This window comes from Chiroxiphia lanceolata, chromosome 15 (assembly GCF_009829145.1).
Source record: "Chiroxiphia lanceolata isolate bChiLan1 chromosome 15, bChiLan1.pri, whole genome shotgun sequence".
Taxonomy (NCBI): domain Eukaryota; kingdom Metazoa; phylum Chordata; class Aves; order Passeriformes; family Pipridae; genus Chiroxiphia; species Chiroxiphia lanceolata.
The window spans coordinates 16,305,926-16,318,743 of record NC_045651.1 but is presented as its reverse complement, the minus strand read 5'-3'; the positions used below and the strand labels follow the sequence as shown (position 1 = coordinate 16,318,743).

The following is a 12,818-nucleotide window of genomic DNA, read 5'->3' as shown; positions in this document are numbered from 1 at the left end:
GGTGCCATGGTCTAGTTGACAAGGGTGATGTTCACTCATAGGTTGGACTCGACCACCTCAGAGGTCTTTCCCACCCTAATCGATCCGGTGACTCCGAGGCCTTCCGAGGGGGGGAGCAGCATTCCGTGCTGCTCCGGAGGGGAGGTGGGCACAGATCCAGTAGGGAGCAGGGGTAGGACTCGGCCCTTAGTGCCCGGGGGTCACCGCCGGCCCCGCATCCCCCATACGCCCACCCCACCCCATTTTATCCGCGGGCCGAGCCCGGCGCGAAATGGCGTCTTCGTCACGTGCCGCCGCCCCGGGGCCCTCCCGGCGCCTGCGCTCGCCCGGCGGGGCCGCGGCTCCTCCCTCGGGCCGCGGCGAGTGCGGGGCGGCAGCGGCGGCGGAGCCTCAGTGCGGTCCTGCCCCTGCTCTGCCCCTGCTCTGCGCTGGGCACGGCCTGACTCTGCGAGGGAGCCGCGCCGAGGCGGCGGTGAGCGGGGGGACCCCGGGGTGGGGTGGGGGAGCGGCCGCGGGGGCGGCCTGGGCTGCGGGACCGGCGGGCAGACAGGCGGACACTCAGAGGGACAGACAGGCGGACACGCACAGGGACAGCCAGCCAGCCGCCCTCCGCGCCCGGAGTCTCCAGTCCCCCCGGGGAGCTCCAAACCTCGGGAGGGGCTCGGCGCGTTGTGCCCCCCCCCCTCACTCCGGAGCTGGGGGAGCACCCGGGAGTCGATTTTATGGTGTCAGGAGCTCTTAAACGGCTCGTTAAAGTCGGGTAGGAACGTTTCTAGAGAAGCTGGGAGAGTAACGATTTTTTAAAAATTTATTTATTTATTTATATTCCCGGTGTGTGGGAGAACCCTCGAGAGAGCTTTTCCCTGTGCCTCAGCTTCAGGTGCGGCCCCGGGTAGGACCGAGGGGTCCCGGGTGTCGGGCACGGTCTAAAGGCTGTTTCCTTCTAAAAATAGTGCATTGGTGGAGCACCAGTATCTAAATTTCATCCCTGAAAGCGCAGTGCGTTTGTGTAAAGTTAAAACTAGCGCAGCCGAGCGCGGTTTATTTTTAGGTCTCTTGAGGATGTGTCATAAACATGCTAAAAATGCGATAAATCCCTTGAGAGGGAGGCTCAGAGGCGCAGTTTTGGGAAAAACGAGGACTGGGTAAAATAAAAGAATAATCCATCTCGGAAGCAAAAATGCCACCCATTAGAAGTCTGCTGTGTCCTAGATGAAGAAAAAGCTTAATCTTGGAGCTCATCACTCTGCAGGAGGAGATCTTCTGAGATTTAAGCTTAAAATGTATTTTTTGCCTAATTTTTGAAACGCACTCAGCGATTGGATTTGAGGTGGTGGCAGCTTTCCGGGTCTGCCTGCCTTGTGTGCAGTGTCTGCTGTTCCTGTTCCCCAGACAGACTGAATTCCGAATTCCTTACTCCCTGGACTGGGATTTCTTAAAGACACTGCGACTAATGGGACCGGTATTTCAGCTGTTAAAGGCACGTCCCCAAACATTCATTTCCAAGTGTTAGAAAGTTAAAGCTTAATTACCAAGCCTGCTTTGTCCCAGTGGATTTCCAAGCTTGGTTGTTTGAAATGGCTTTTAATATCTCAGGAATTGCGTTTAGTTTTGGTTGTGTTACTTCAGTGGTTTTGTTTCTTTTTTTTCCTGTCTCTACTCGAAACCTGGTTTTGTGGTGTTTTATTAATTCCTGCTGACTCCTGCTGTTGAGAAGCGAAAGGGAAATCTAGAAGTCGGAGGAAGCAGTTATTTCTTTGGGGCTTGAATCTCTCATATGTTGGGTTATAGTAGAAACACCTCTTTTTTTTTTTTTGAAGCGGTGAACAGCTGCTTGCTTAACAGAGCCACTGCTGACCAATTCTCACATCTGCCACCGACCTTCCCCCTGCCATGGGAGAGGTTTTTAATGGCTTAATTTTAGCAGAAGTTTATGGTTCTATGACCAGGATGAGTTGCAGAGTTATTTAACCTGATTTTTCTCTGAACCCCTGTTGTTGTTTGTGGATGTGAGGTGGTTTGAGTAGGATAATGTACAGCTGTGCAAAGTACCTGATCACAGGACGTTGAGGTCAAAGAGCTTGTAGAGGAAAAGAGCTGGATGGATAAAATTTTTGATACTTTGCTTTACACTAATGAGGATATGAACAGATTTGATGAACCTGAACAGTCCTTGAAGTGTTTCATTTGAGTGACTGTGTTGCTGCTGTTTATCTTCGATAACTACCTTAGATAACAATTCACTGTCATTTGCATAACAAGCTTGTATTTGATTGCATCTCTGATAACTAGGGCTTTTTTATATTATAAAAATTACTGCTTGCATAAATTAACATGATTTAAGGTGCTTTGGATGGTTCTTGTAGCCCAGGACACTCAGATGTACATTAGGTATACAGCTTATTTTATATATATGTATGTATATTTATATATATATATGTATTTTGCTAACAAGAATTTTTCGGTACCTTTTTTTCTAATGTAGTATCTAAAATTTACTACTTTTTATCTGCAATGTAAAAGTAGGAACTTCCTTCTGTACTGAGGGTCTTAGGACAGGTCTCTGCAAGAGAAGCTCCCTTCCTCTTGGGGGTAGTCTGTGGTTATTCAGCTGTTACAGGTAACCAGTCCAACATTTGTGACATTTAGAAGCCTGCTGAGCATTGTAGGCAGTCTTTTTTGACTATCTATATTTGATATATTTATTACTATAAATGGCTATTACTGTCCTTTTCTTAATTTTCAGGTGTGACTTTACTGTCAATAATTACTTTTGCTCGCAGCCACACTGAGAAGTGTTGGGAAGAATACTGAGTTTAGGACAGGTGGAAGGGTTCCCCCACTCCTGTGATAGGCATGTAAAGTTTATCCCAACAAAGATTTCGGTTATTTGGCGTGTTTTTATAAAAGAAAACTTAGTGATACGTTTGAGGGTAAAGCTTGGAGTGATTGCTTATGCTGGAAGACAGCGAGACACAAACTTATTTGTAATGTAGTATTAAAATAGTGCAGAGGGACGTGGGGGGATTTTAACGCGAAGCCCTTGCTGCGGTGCCTTGTGATCCTCCTTCCCAGATGGTTCAGGCTGCTCTGGGAGCTCGTAAACAGGGAGGAGGCTGCGGTGGGTGGGTTGTTGTTGCAGCTCCTGCCATGTGACTGCAGCCAGAGCCGGGGCAGGTGCTGAGTGAAGGCTGCGGCACGTTTGGTGGCAGCAGCCTGTGCCATGTGGCCTCTGTGTGCTCATCATCTCTCAGTTCCCCTGGCCAAAGGGGAAAAACATTTGTTGTTTTGGTGTTTTGTTGGTTGTTTTTTTTTTTTTGTTTTTGTTTTTTTTTGTGTGTGTGTGTGTGTGTGTTGTTTTTTTTTTTTTTAATCTGTGTTTTTCATTACTCCTAGATTACATTAGTGGTTACAGTGTCGTTTACCAAACTTCACCACTAGTGGTGATGAGAATGCAAATACTGAATAACTTACTGTTTGCCTTGCGCTGTTGACCAGTACAATGTAAATGCAGTTGCAACACTTGTTTCCCATCGGTTTTATGCTTAATCTGATCTCACCGTTCTCTCAGTGCCAGTATTTGCAGTGTGGGATGAGCTGCCTTGTGTTAAGATGGTGCCCTCAAGCTCCTTTACTAAAGCAAGAAAACGTATAAATTGGTGCCAACGTACTTTCCTATAATTTTTGCATTGTGTGTAGTATGAGGATTATTTTTTTCAAAACTAATAAAGGTTTTTGTGGCATTCTACCTGGACAGGAGGGGAAAGCAGACAGATGCATGTGAGTGCCCCATGGCTGCAGCTGCCTCAGTTCATTCACTTACTGCCAAGTGTAACTTGGAAGCATTCTTTAGGTAAGGAAGTTGCTTCAAAATACGTGGTTTATAAACTTAATACACTTCTGTGTTGGATCTTTAAATTGCATCTCAGTGTTTTGTACTCTCAATCATAATATTATTTGTGTATTCTGTATATATGTGTCCTAAGCCTACCTTCTGTTTGTTAGGCACTGACAGTACTTGTGACAATGAGTTCTGTGTCCTGCACAGACTCTGCTCCCTTCCCAGGAGAGAGAACACGTGGCACTTGTGGACTGTGCAGTGCAAGGCCACCACAAGTGACAGATTTCTTCAGGTGCCACCCACGAACAGAGTTGCTAATGATATCAACTTTCTCATGATAGAAAAGCATGACTGTTCAGCTCTTAAATTCCCTGGTGTGTGAGCTGAGCAGCAGCATTCCTTGCACAGGTTGCAGGGCTTGAGTTGGATTTTGCAGAGGAGGTGGGAGCTGCTTCTCCCGTGTTCATAAATAACACATGTACTGCACCAGTGTTAAACTTTACAGCTATAAAGCTGATATTAACTGAGTAGTTTTCCATAAGGTGATGATATGATCTGGAAGAATCTTAAAGCCTCGTGTCCCATCTTTTAAAGAAAAATAAAGAAGTTCAGCATTGGAAGGTTTCTAAAGATGTTATTACTGGTTGAACACAGTACTTGGTAAACATCTTGCATTTCTAAATCTACTTTTAAAATCTGTCATGATTTCGTGAGGTGTATGTTGCTGTTCCTGTAGCTTTCCATTAAAACATTTTCAAATAATATAAAATGGGGAACTGAATGTGGAGGTTTTGGGTGTATTTTCTTACAGCAGACCAAGATGCTCTTTCATAGTAAGATACAGGGTAGTTTTTCCATATTAGTACATGGGAGGATATTCATATGGATGGTATCTTTTTTCCAGAAACATAAGTTTAATTGGCCAAAGTATTTTTTTCACTGTCAGGATTATCATGATGCAGTAAACATACTTTTGGACTGAGTAAAGTTGAAAGCCAAGAGTCTTTACATTTCAAAGTATTAAAACTCATATCTTTAACTCTTCTGATTCATGTGGTTTTGGTATAGAGCAAGCTGAAAAAATAAACACTTCTTACCCAGGTTTGTAATTTCTTTAGGTAATATTCAAGAATCCAGAGGTGTATCTGTGTTGCATAAGAGTGCTCATGTGACTAAAATTGTAGTTCAAAACTAGATTTTTGCCAACAATGACACCTTCCCATTAGTTAAATGATATTTTTCAGACAGTGTTTGGTAAAACTAATCTGCTTGGCACATGTTGTTCTGCTTCCACATCTGCCCTGCAGAGCAGTGTATCCTACTCATCTCTGTTCCAGAATTGATTTTAGTCCTTCCTGGGGGTTTCCCAGACACTGCAGAACAGTTTTAATTTGGTTGATGGCTTCACAGGTTGGTTCATCTTCTGGAACCCGTCCCTGCCTTCTGGTTAAGGACTCCATGCACACACACAGGATGACTCAACAGTGGGATGGATGTTCAGATACCAGAAAGGTGCTGGTAACTTGACAGGAACCTCCACATTCTTTGGGGTATGTGTGCCTGTAAACCTCTCAGTGAATAGTGCCTGGATTGTATCACATGGAACTATAATTCAGTGAACTTCAGTCGTGTTTTCAAATATATACTGCTTATAGTTTCAGTATTCAGAAGGAGATAAGCATTCATATTTCACAGTAAATACTGGGGCTTCATGTTTGGTACAGAACTTTGATGCATAAACAACGGAACCTTTTTCTGGCTTTGCATCCCACAGCAAGTAAAATGAACTCATTTTGGTAGATTTAAAGGACTGCAGTATAAAATATTAAACATAAAAATTCTGGACATAACCAGTTGCTAAAGGATGTAGCAACAAGAACAAGTTCTGGCCATGTTCCATCAGGTCTTCATCCATCTGGAGTGGATGTGCTGCTTGTGGGCTGTAGCCTGACCTGTGGTTTAGGGAAATTCCCTTTCTGGTTGTTCTCAGATGCCAGAACTTTTTTGTGGGAGCCAAATCAGCACCCAAGTAAGTTTTGAATAAGATAGCAAAAATTTCCATTTTTATCAGAAACTTATCTTTAACCAAGGTGTTGCAGATCTGCACGAGAACAGCAGTAGCAAAGAGAAGCTTCTCAGCCAACAGAATTTGTTAAATTTCATTTTTTAATCTGGACTTCAGATTTAGCAAACAGCTAAATTTATAGTTCCTCTGGAGGAGGGAGGAGGAAAAACAAACAACAGGTATTTGACTCAAAAGGTGTTTAACCTTTGCTAAATTTAGCAAGGCTATGAGCAACTGTAAGAGTTGTGCAATGATTAATTACTACATCCACACTTAATGCTTTGGAATGCCCATTCACTGTGTGATTTAAAGCACTCAAAAGTCATAAAACATGGTTGTGTGGATGATAATTTGTTGGTCTAGTAGCAAAATGTTTATTCATGCTGAGATTGCATCTTCATTCCATTAGTAACAATGTCAATGTAAGTCACGTGTCTATTCAGGAAAGAAAACCTGTTATTCATTTAAACAGTGTTGGTAGCTTAGCTTCATATATTGCTGATTCCTGTCATTAATGGAACTCTGAGTAAACTGAGTGAAGATTTGTAACAACTGCTGAAATAAATTTCTTGGTGGTTGAGATAATTTGTCAGGAGGTTAAACAGTGGTGAAGCTGGTTATGTGAACAGCTCTTAATTAATTGGGTAGGTTGTTCTTTCCCACTTCCCTAAGAATGCACATGCTTTCCTTTCATGCAAGTGTGGCTTGGGTGTCAGACACCTCCTCAGCCAGACAGGTCAGGTTTTATAAGTTGGGGAAAAGGCCAGGGAAGTTTTTGATAGGATAGTATGTATTTTGGCAGCTGTTTCTGCAATCCTGGGGATTGGGAGGGGGTGGATTTTCCCCCCCCCCCCCATAATGAGGATACTATGGAAAATTTTCATATCAGAAAAAGCATGCTGTGAGAGTTGCCATGGAAGTTTGTTCAGTAAAGAACTAGATAACGTGCTCTGTTTGTTCTTGAAACACGCATTGGAAAATCCTTCAGACTGGTTGGGAAGAGTGCAGGTCTGGCTGAACATCTGATTAGTGGGACATTTGAGAAGGGACCTCAGCCTGCTGTGAAATGAAGTTGCACTTGAAACAAAGATTGTTGCTGAGAATTGAGTGAATCACAGAATTCAGTCCAGAATGTCTTAGGTAGGTTGCACTGCTTCAGCCTGGCAAAGTGGAGCTTTTCCTTAGGCTGCTCTTTCCTGAGCTCTGGCTCATGTGGCAGTTGGCCCTCAGTGAAGCAGATCCATGCAGTTTGCTGAATTCCAAGGTCACTGTCCTTTCTCCTGCTGAAAACCAGCACGTGAACCTCACTTACTTTGCCCTGCTTTGATAAGTGGCCTCAGAAGTTTTTTGTTGTTAGTTGTACAAACATTCTTCCCCTGCATGATTTAAAAGAAAAAAAAAAGGCAAAGGGAAGGTGGGCAAAACTTTTCAATCTGACTCTGACATGCCTGTCCCAGGTTTATCTGTTTAAATACAGTTTATGAATTAGGTTCTGTAGTTGATAAACTTTTTAGAAATCATTAGTAGACTCCATAGTTTGGCTGCTGAGTTTAAATTTAAACTGAAACAGTTTTTTACTGCTAAATTAAATTGCTGTTATACTTCTTTTTCCCTACAAAGTGCTTTATGTACTGTGAAGTACTAACACATGAAACTACACCTGGTAAATTAACAAACCCAAGTTCTCCAGATTCAGATCAGGTTGTACAAAAGAAAAGGTACTGAGAGAGAAGGTCCTTGCCAACATCTGTGCACTGGATATGGACATATGGCCATGCTTCTTTTCAGAGTAACATGCTATATTTAAACTTTATTACCTTGTTATCTCTTCCTGTGTTTCCACTGCCCTGTCTCCCTTCCTCCCCTAATATCCTGTATTTTTCTAGAGCCCTGTGCTGTGCGTGAGCCCTTCCAGGAAACTGCCGTTTGAACACATCGGATCGTTACAGCCCCTGAAACTTCCACGATGAAGAGAGCTGGGCAGAGAGGTGTGGTTGGAACTGAAGCTCCTCACACATCACAGACAAGCAAAAAACAGAAAACTAGTTCATATGGCTCAGTGTTTGGTGACTCTGCCCTGTGCACCTCCATGGACTGGGGCAGCCTCCCCCACCACGTGATCCTGCGTGTTTTCCAGTTCCTCACTCTGGTGGATCGAGCCAGGGCGTCTTCTGTTTGCCGAAGGTGGAATGAGGTTTTTCACATCCCAGATCTCTGGAGGAGATTTGAATTTGAACTCAGCCAGCCAGCCACTTCTTACTTAAAGTCTACCCACCCAGACCTCATCCAGCAGATTATCAAGAGGCATGCTGATCACCTGCAGTACGTCAGCTTCAAGGTAAGCCTGGAGCTGCATCTGCTGTGTCACCTTGCTGTGTGCAGGGCTCTGTGCCAGCTGCATTAAGGGTTGGACCTGGGAAGTCTTGTTCTTGCAGCAATTTATTTCCACATGTGCAGGCAGCTTCCTTCCATTTTCCACACTCTAATCTCTACAAAGTAAAGAAAGAGCTGTTGTCGTGCGAGGCAGAGGAGGGAAGGTGAGATGAAACAGAGACTTGTCCAAAGTCACTCTTCAGGCTAAGGAACTGAGAACCAGTTCATTATTTAAGATGCAAAGGTGTTGTCCATGCAGATAAAATGGATTAAATCTAGACTTTGTCAAGTCTTTTTTGGGCTCCAAGGGTTGGCATTTTAAAAAAATACATATCACTGCTTATTGTAGCACCACTACTGTTACAGGACTGTAATAACATGAGGTTATTTGAAGAGAAGACTCAGATTTAAGATCTCTGTTCATACTAGAAATGCCCAGCAGTCATACTCAGGAAAATTTTCCTGAACTTTCCTGGACTTGTTCTTATCTTGAAATTTCTGATTAATGCTGCACTTTGTCCCTGTGGTAATTGCAGGCTGGAGCAGCACAGCTGACCAGGTGTGGAACTTGCAGTCTTGGGTATCCATGGTGCTGTTTTTTCAATAATACTGAAGAATGACTTCATTATTTTAAAATTGCTTTTACAGGTTGATAGTAGTACTGAGTCAGCAGAAGCAGCTTGTGACATCCTTTCTCAGCTGGTGAATTGTTCAATCAAGACACTGGGTTTAATCTCTACAGCAAAGCCAAGCTTCATGAATGTCTCTAAGGTAATGTTCTACAAACTGTAACTAGGTACTTTGGGCTCATCACTGTGTCCACTTATCCCTGTTTTATTACAGGGAAACAATAAATCAGAGTGGATGAGTTAATTACTGAGTGTAAAGTTGACTTCTGTCACGTGCAGCAGCATGTTTTTAAACAAAGATCCCCCATGTTCATGTTCAAATAAGCCTTTCTTTGTTGCACAAGAAGGGGAGTGACTGAGAAGTGATTATTTTTCTATTTTCTGTGTGTGCAGAATGTGAGGTTAGGAAGTTGAAGTTCTGCCCATCTTTTCCTAAGTTTTTTTGCCTTTCTTCCTTCCATTTCTCCAAACAGGCTCATTTTGCTTCAGCACTGACAGTAGTTTTTGTAAACTCCAAGTCATTATCATCAATCAAGATAGATGACACACCAGTTGATGATCCTTCCCTGAAGGTTCTTGTTGCTAACAACAGTGACACTCTAAAACTGCTAAAAATGAGCAGCTGTCCTCACGTTTCACCTGCTGGTGAGTAGTGAATATATGTGAAAAACGGAGTCGTAAAGTATCAAAACAATAATGGGAACACACACACAAAATCCCTGATCCATGAATCAGCTACTGCTTGGTGGGATAAAGGAGATTAAAGGAGTGTCAGTAATGGCTTTGCAAGGTGCTCTGAGTGTGTACAAATGCACAAACTAGTGGTTAAGACTGGGAGTGTTTTCAGTTTCTGTAGGGCCCTCGTGTGTCCGGATCTGGATCTGAACTCACTGGTTGGTGAAGGGCTCACTGCCTTTGGAATACTCCCTTGCTGGAAAGGTCAGAGGGCTTTTGGGTCCCACTTTCCTTTCTTCCTGAAACCCTAATGCTAGGGAAAGGGAATCTGGGACTGTTCTATCTCCTGTGTTCTTTCCTGGAGTCCACAAAAGGTGATTTAATCTGTGTACTTTGTATTCCAGCAGATGAAGAGCAGTTATGTTGTTTATTTCATAATTCTTGAAAGGCTCTGTTTTAACTGTTAAACAAGATTGCTGGTGGTGATTTAAACAGTGTAGATGTAAGTTAAAGGAAGAAGGGAATAGTGTCAACTTCAGCTGAATCTGACTTGATTTCAGTTGCTGCTTCAAAGCTGACAAAAGTCTGCGTAGGGAAGGGCAAAGAGGAAGATAAGCAGATCCAATATGCGTGTGACTAGTTAGACTTGGGTCTTTTACTGATAAATGTTAATGGCCAGAACCCTGTAAAATGCTGTGGATATCTAGAACTTTAGTATTTCAGGGGTTTTGGATATAAGCATGAAAACTCAAACCAATAGAATTAGTACTTGCTTGAGCTTTACGGTGAACAACTGTGCTTATATGTCTGCTTTTCATTTTACAGAGTTAATTGTTCTTGTTCCTCAGGCATTCTTTGTGTCGCTGATCAGTGCCACGGACTTAAGGAGCTGGCTTTGAACTACTACATCTTAAGCGACGAGCTTCTGCTGGCTCTGTCGAGCGAGAAGCACGTCGACCTGGAGCACCTTCGCATCGACGTCGTGAGCGAGAACCCCGGGCAGGTGGAATTCCACACCATCAAAAAGCAAAGCTGGGACGCTCTGGTCAAGCACTCCCCCAAAGTCAACATCGTGATGTACTTCTTCCTGTATGAGGACGAGTTTGACGTGTTCTTCCGGGAGGAGACGCCGGTCACGCACCTGTACTTCGGGCGCGCCGTCAGCAAAGCGCTGCTGGGCCGCATCGGCATCAACTGCCCGCGGCTCATCGAGCTGGTCGTGTGCGCCAACGGGCTGCAGCCCCTGGATGCTGAGCTCATCCAGATCGCCCAGCGCTGCAAGAACCTCACGGCCATGGGCCTGGGGGAGTGCGAGGTGACCTGCAGGGGCTTCGTGGAGTTCGTGAAGATGTGTGGGGGCAGGCTCACCCAGCTGTCCATCATGGAGGAGGTGCTGATCCCAGACAGCGACTACAGCTTGGATCGGCTGCATTTGGAGGTCTCCAAGCACCTCGGCAGAATGTGGTTTCCTGATATGATGCCAACGTGGTAAATTCTCTCTCCGTTTGTGGATAAAGGGGTGAAATCAGGGTGTTGCTTTCTATGCAAATAAGGAATTTCAAAAGGAAATGTGAAAACTTACTTCCAGATTTGAGTTTTTCTACCTTGAGAACCTCTGGTAGACTAACAGCAAAACACTCTAGAATATTAATTGAATATATTGAAATAGAAGATAGATTAAAGTGTACTTAACAGTTCTGTGGTTTACAGGTGCTTCAAACTTCAGTGAACTTGGGCTTCTCTGAGCTTCAGTTTAAATGTTCTGTTCACTTTAAAGTGGTTTGGGGTTTTTTTTTTCATGTCTTTGTTTAATCTTTCTGATGTAGTCAGAAGAGGAATAGGGTAACTTTTTTCCTTTAGGAAATCTGTCTTTATGGAAAGCTGTATACAACTTGAAGTACAGTATTATTTGTCATGATGTTTTATATAGCTTTTTTTATAAATATCCGTGTTTTAATGGTAAAAGCTTGTACATTAAAATACACTAGCCCAGGTTAATCAGATGTAATCTAGTTTAAACTCACGGTATTATATTAAAATTTTAATAAGCTGAAACTGTAAAGTTTTTTTGTAAGCATTAAATTGCACTTTAAATAATTCTGTCACAGTAGTGAAGCTGTTGAGACTGCATTGTACAGTATGTTGGTTTTGTCCTATGCATTAAAAGGGTGGGAAAGAGACTTTGTTAAAATTAATGAATGTAAAAGTTTGTAGCTGGATTGACTGCTTGAGTGAGTAATAAGGCACTTTGGAAACGGTTGGGATATAAGGAATAGCTTTGGATTTGGTCTTTCAGACTGTCTGAAATGCTGTTCCATGCTTTCATAATTGAGACATAAGAAGGATTTCATAAATGTGGCTGGTGAGAAGGAAGGAACAAATGGAATACAGTTGTCTTTGATCCCTCTCTGTGTGGAATCCAGGATTTAGAGCACTTAAATTACTTGTCACTGACAGGCCAGGATGGCCTGTAGTGATCTTGGCTGTGCTGTAAGCCCTGATTTCTAGAGAAAAGATTGCTGGAGGTGATCCTGAAATATTTAATTCAGGACTGTTTAATACTTGTTGCTACTAATTGTTTTTTAAGAAAGAAGATTTTAATATATTTATTTTCTTAAAAGGGGAGAGGCAGGGTGAGTTGATGTAAATTAGAGTCTGTATTTTTGTGTTGACATTTTGCTCACTGTAAACTAAAACTCATTGTATATAAATTTTGCTGTAATCACTTTCACGCTGTACTTGGTTTGTCTTCCTGTTGATAATGAGAATTCTACATTAATTAGCTGGTGGTGTTTGTCACTGTCATGGTTTAACCCTGGCTGGCAGCTCAGCCCCACACACCCAGTGGGGTGGGGGAGAGACTGGAAAGGGTAAAAGTGAGAACTTGTGGGTGGATATGAAGACAGTTTAATAGGTAATGCAAGAGCCACACATGCAAACAACCCCAAAAAAGGGAATTAATTAACCACATCCCATGGGCAGGCAGGTGCTCAGCCATCTCCAGTTCCCAGCTGGAAGCCAAAGGATTGAAGGTAACACACAATACCTGAATCAGTTATTTTCTTTTAAGAGACTGAAATATTTCCAAACAGTATTTGGTTTAAGATGTATTGATTTGCTTTAAATGGAAATGTAACAAAGTGATTTAATCCATGCACTGATTAATTAGCCTCTTATCCATCTGATGCACTGTGTCCTGTTAGGATTCTGTCCTGGTAGAAACCATAAATGTGAC

General features: G+C 43.0%; 1 protein-coding gene across 1 annotated transcript; it reads left to right on the top strand.

The window, feature by feature from the left end:
* Positions 1-345: 345 nt before the first annotated feature.
* On the top strand, positions 346-12,314 carry LOC116794487 (F-box/LRR-repeat protein 21-like). The gene is made up of 7 exons (XM_032703175.1): positions 346-472; positions 3,758-3,853; positions 5,252-5,391; positions 7,793-8,244; positions 8,928-9,050; positions 9,382-9,553; positions 10,432-12,314. Exons 4-7 carry the CDS (start codon positions 7,873-7,875, stop codon positions 11,073-11,075), a joined length of 1,311 nt encoding a protein of 436 aa, XP_032559066.1. The 5' UTR covers positions 346-472; positions 3,758-3,853; positions 5,252-5,391; positions 7,793-7,872; the 3' UTR covers positions 11,076-12,314.
* Positions 12,315-12,818: the final 504 nt, after the last annotated feature.

What these genes read in the sequence shown, in the direction of transcription:
- LOC116794487 (XM_032703175.1), top strand. Translation starts at nt 7,873, where the DNA reads ATGAAGAGAGCTGGGCAGAGAGGTGTGGTTGGAACTGAAGCTCCTCAC. An exon ending in TGCAGTACGTCAGCTTCAAG is followed by an intron (nt 8,245 to 8,927) that starts GTAAGCCTGGAG and finishes TTGCTTTTACAG; the next exon opens with GTTGATAGTAGTACTGAGTC. An exon ending in TCCTCACGTTTCACCTGCTG is followed by an intron (nt 9,554 to 10,431) that starts GTGAGTAGTGAA and finishes CTTGTTCCTCAG; the next exon opens with GCATTCTTTGTGTCGCTGAT.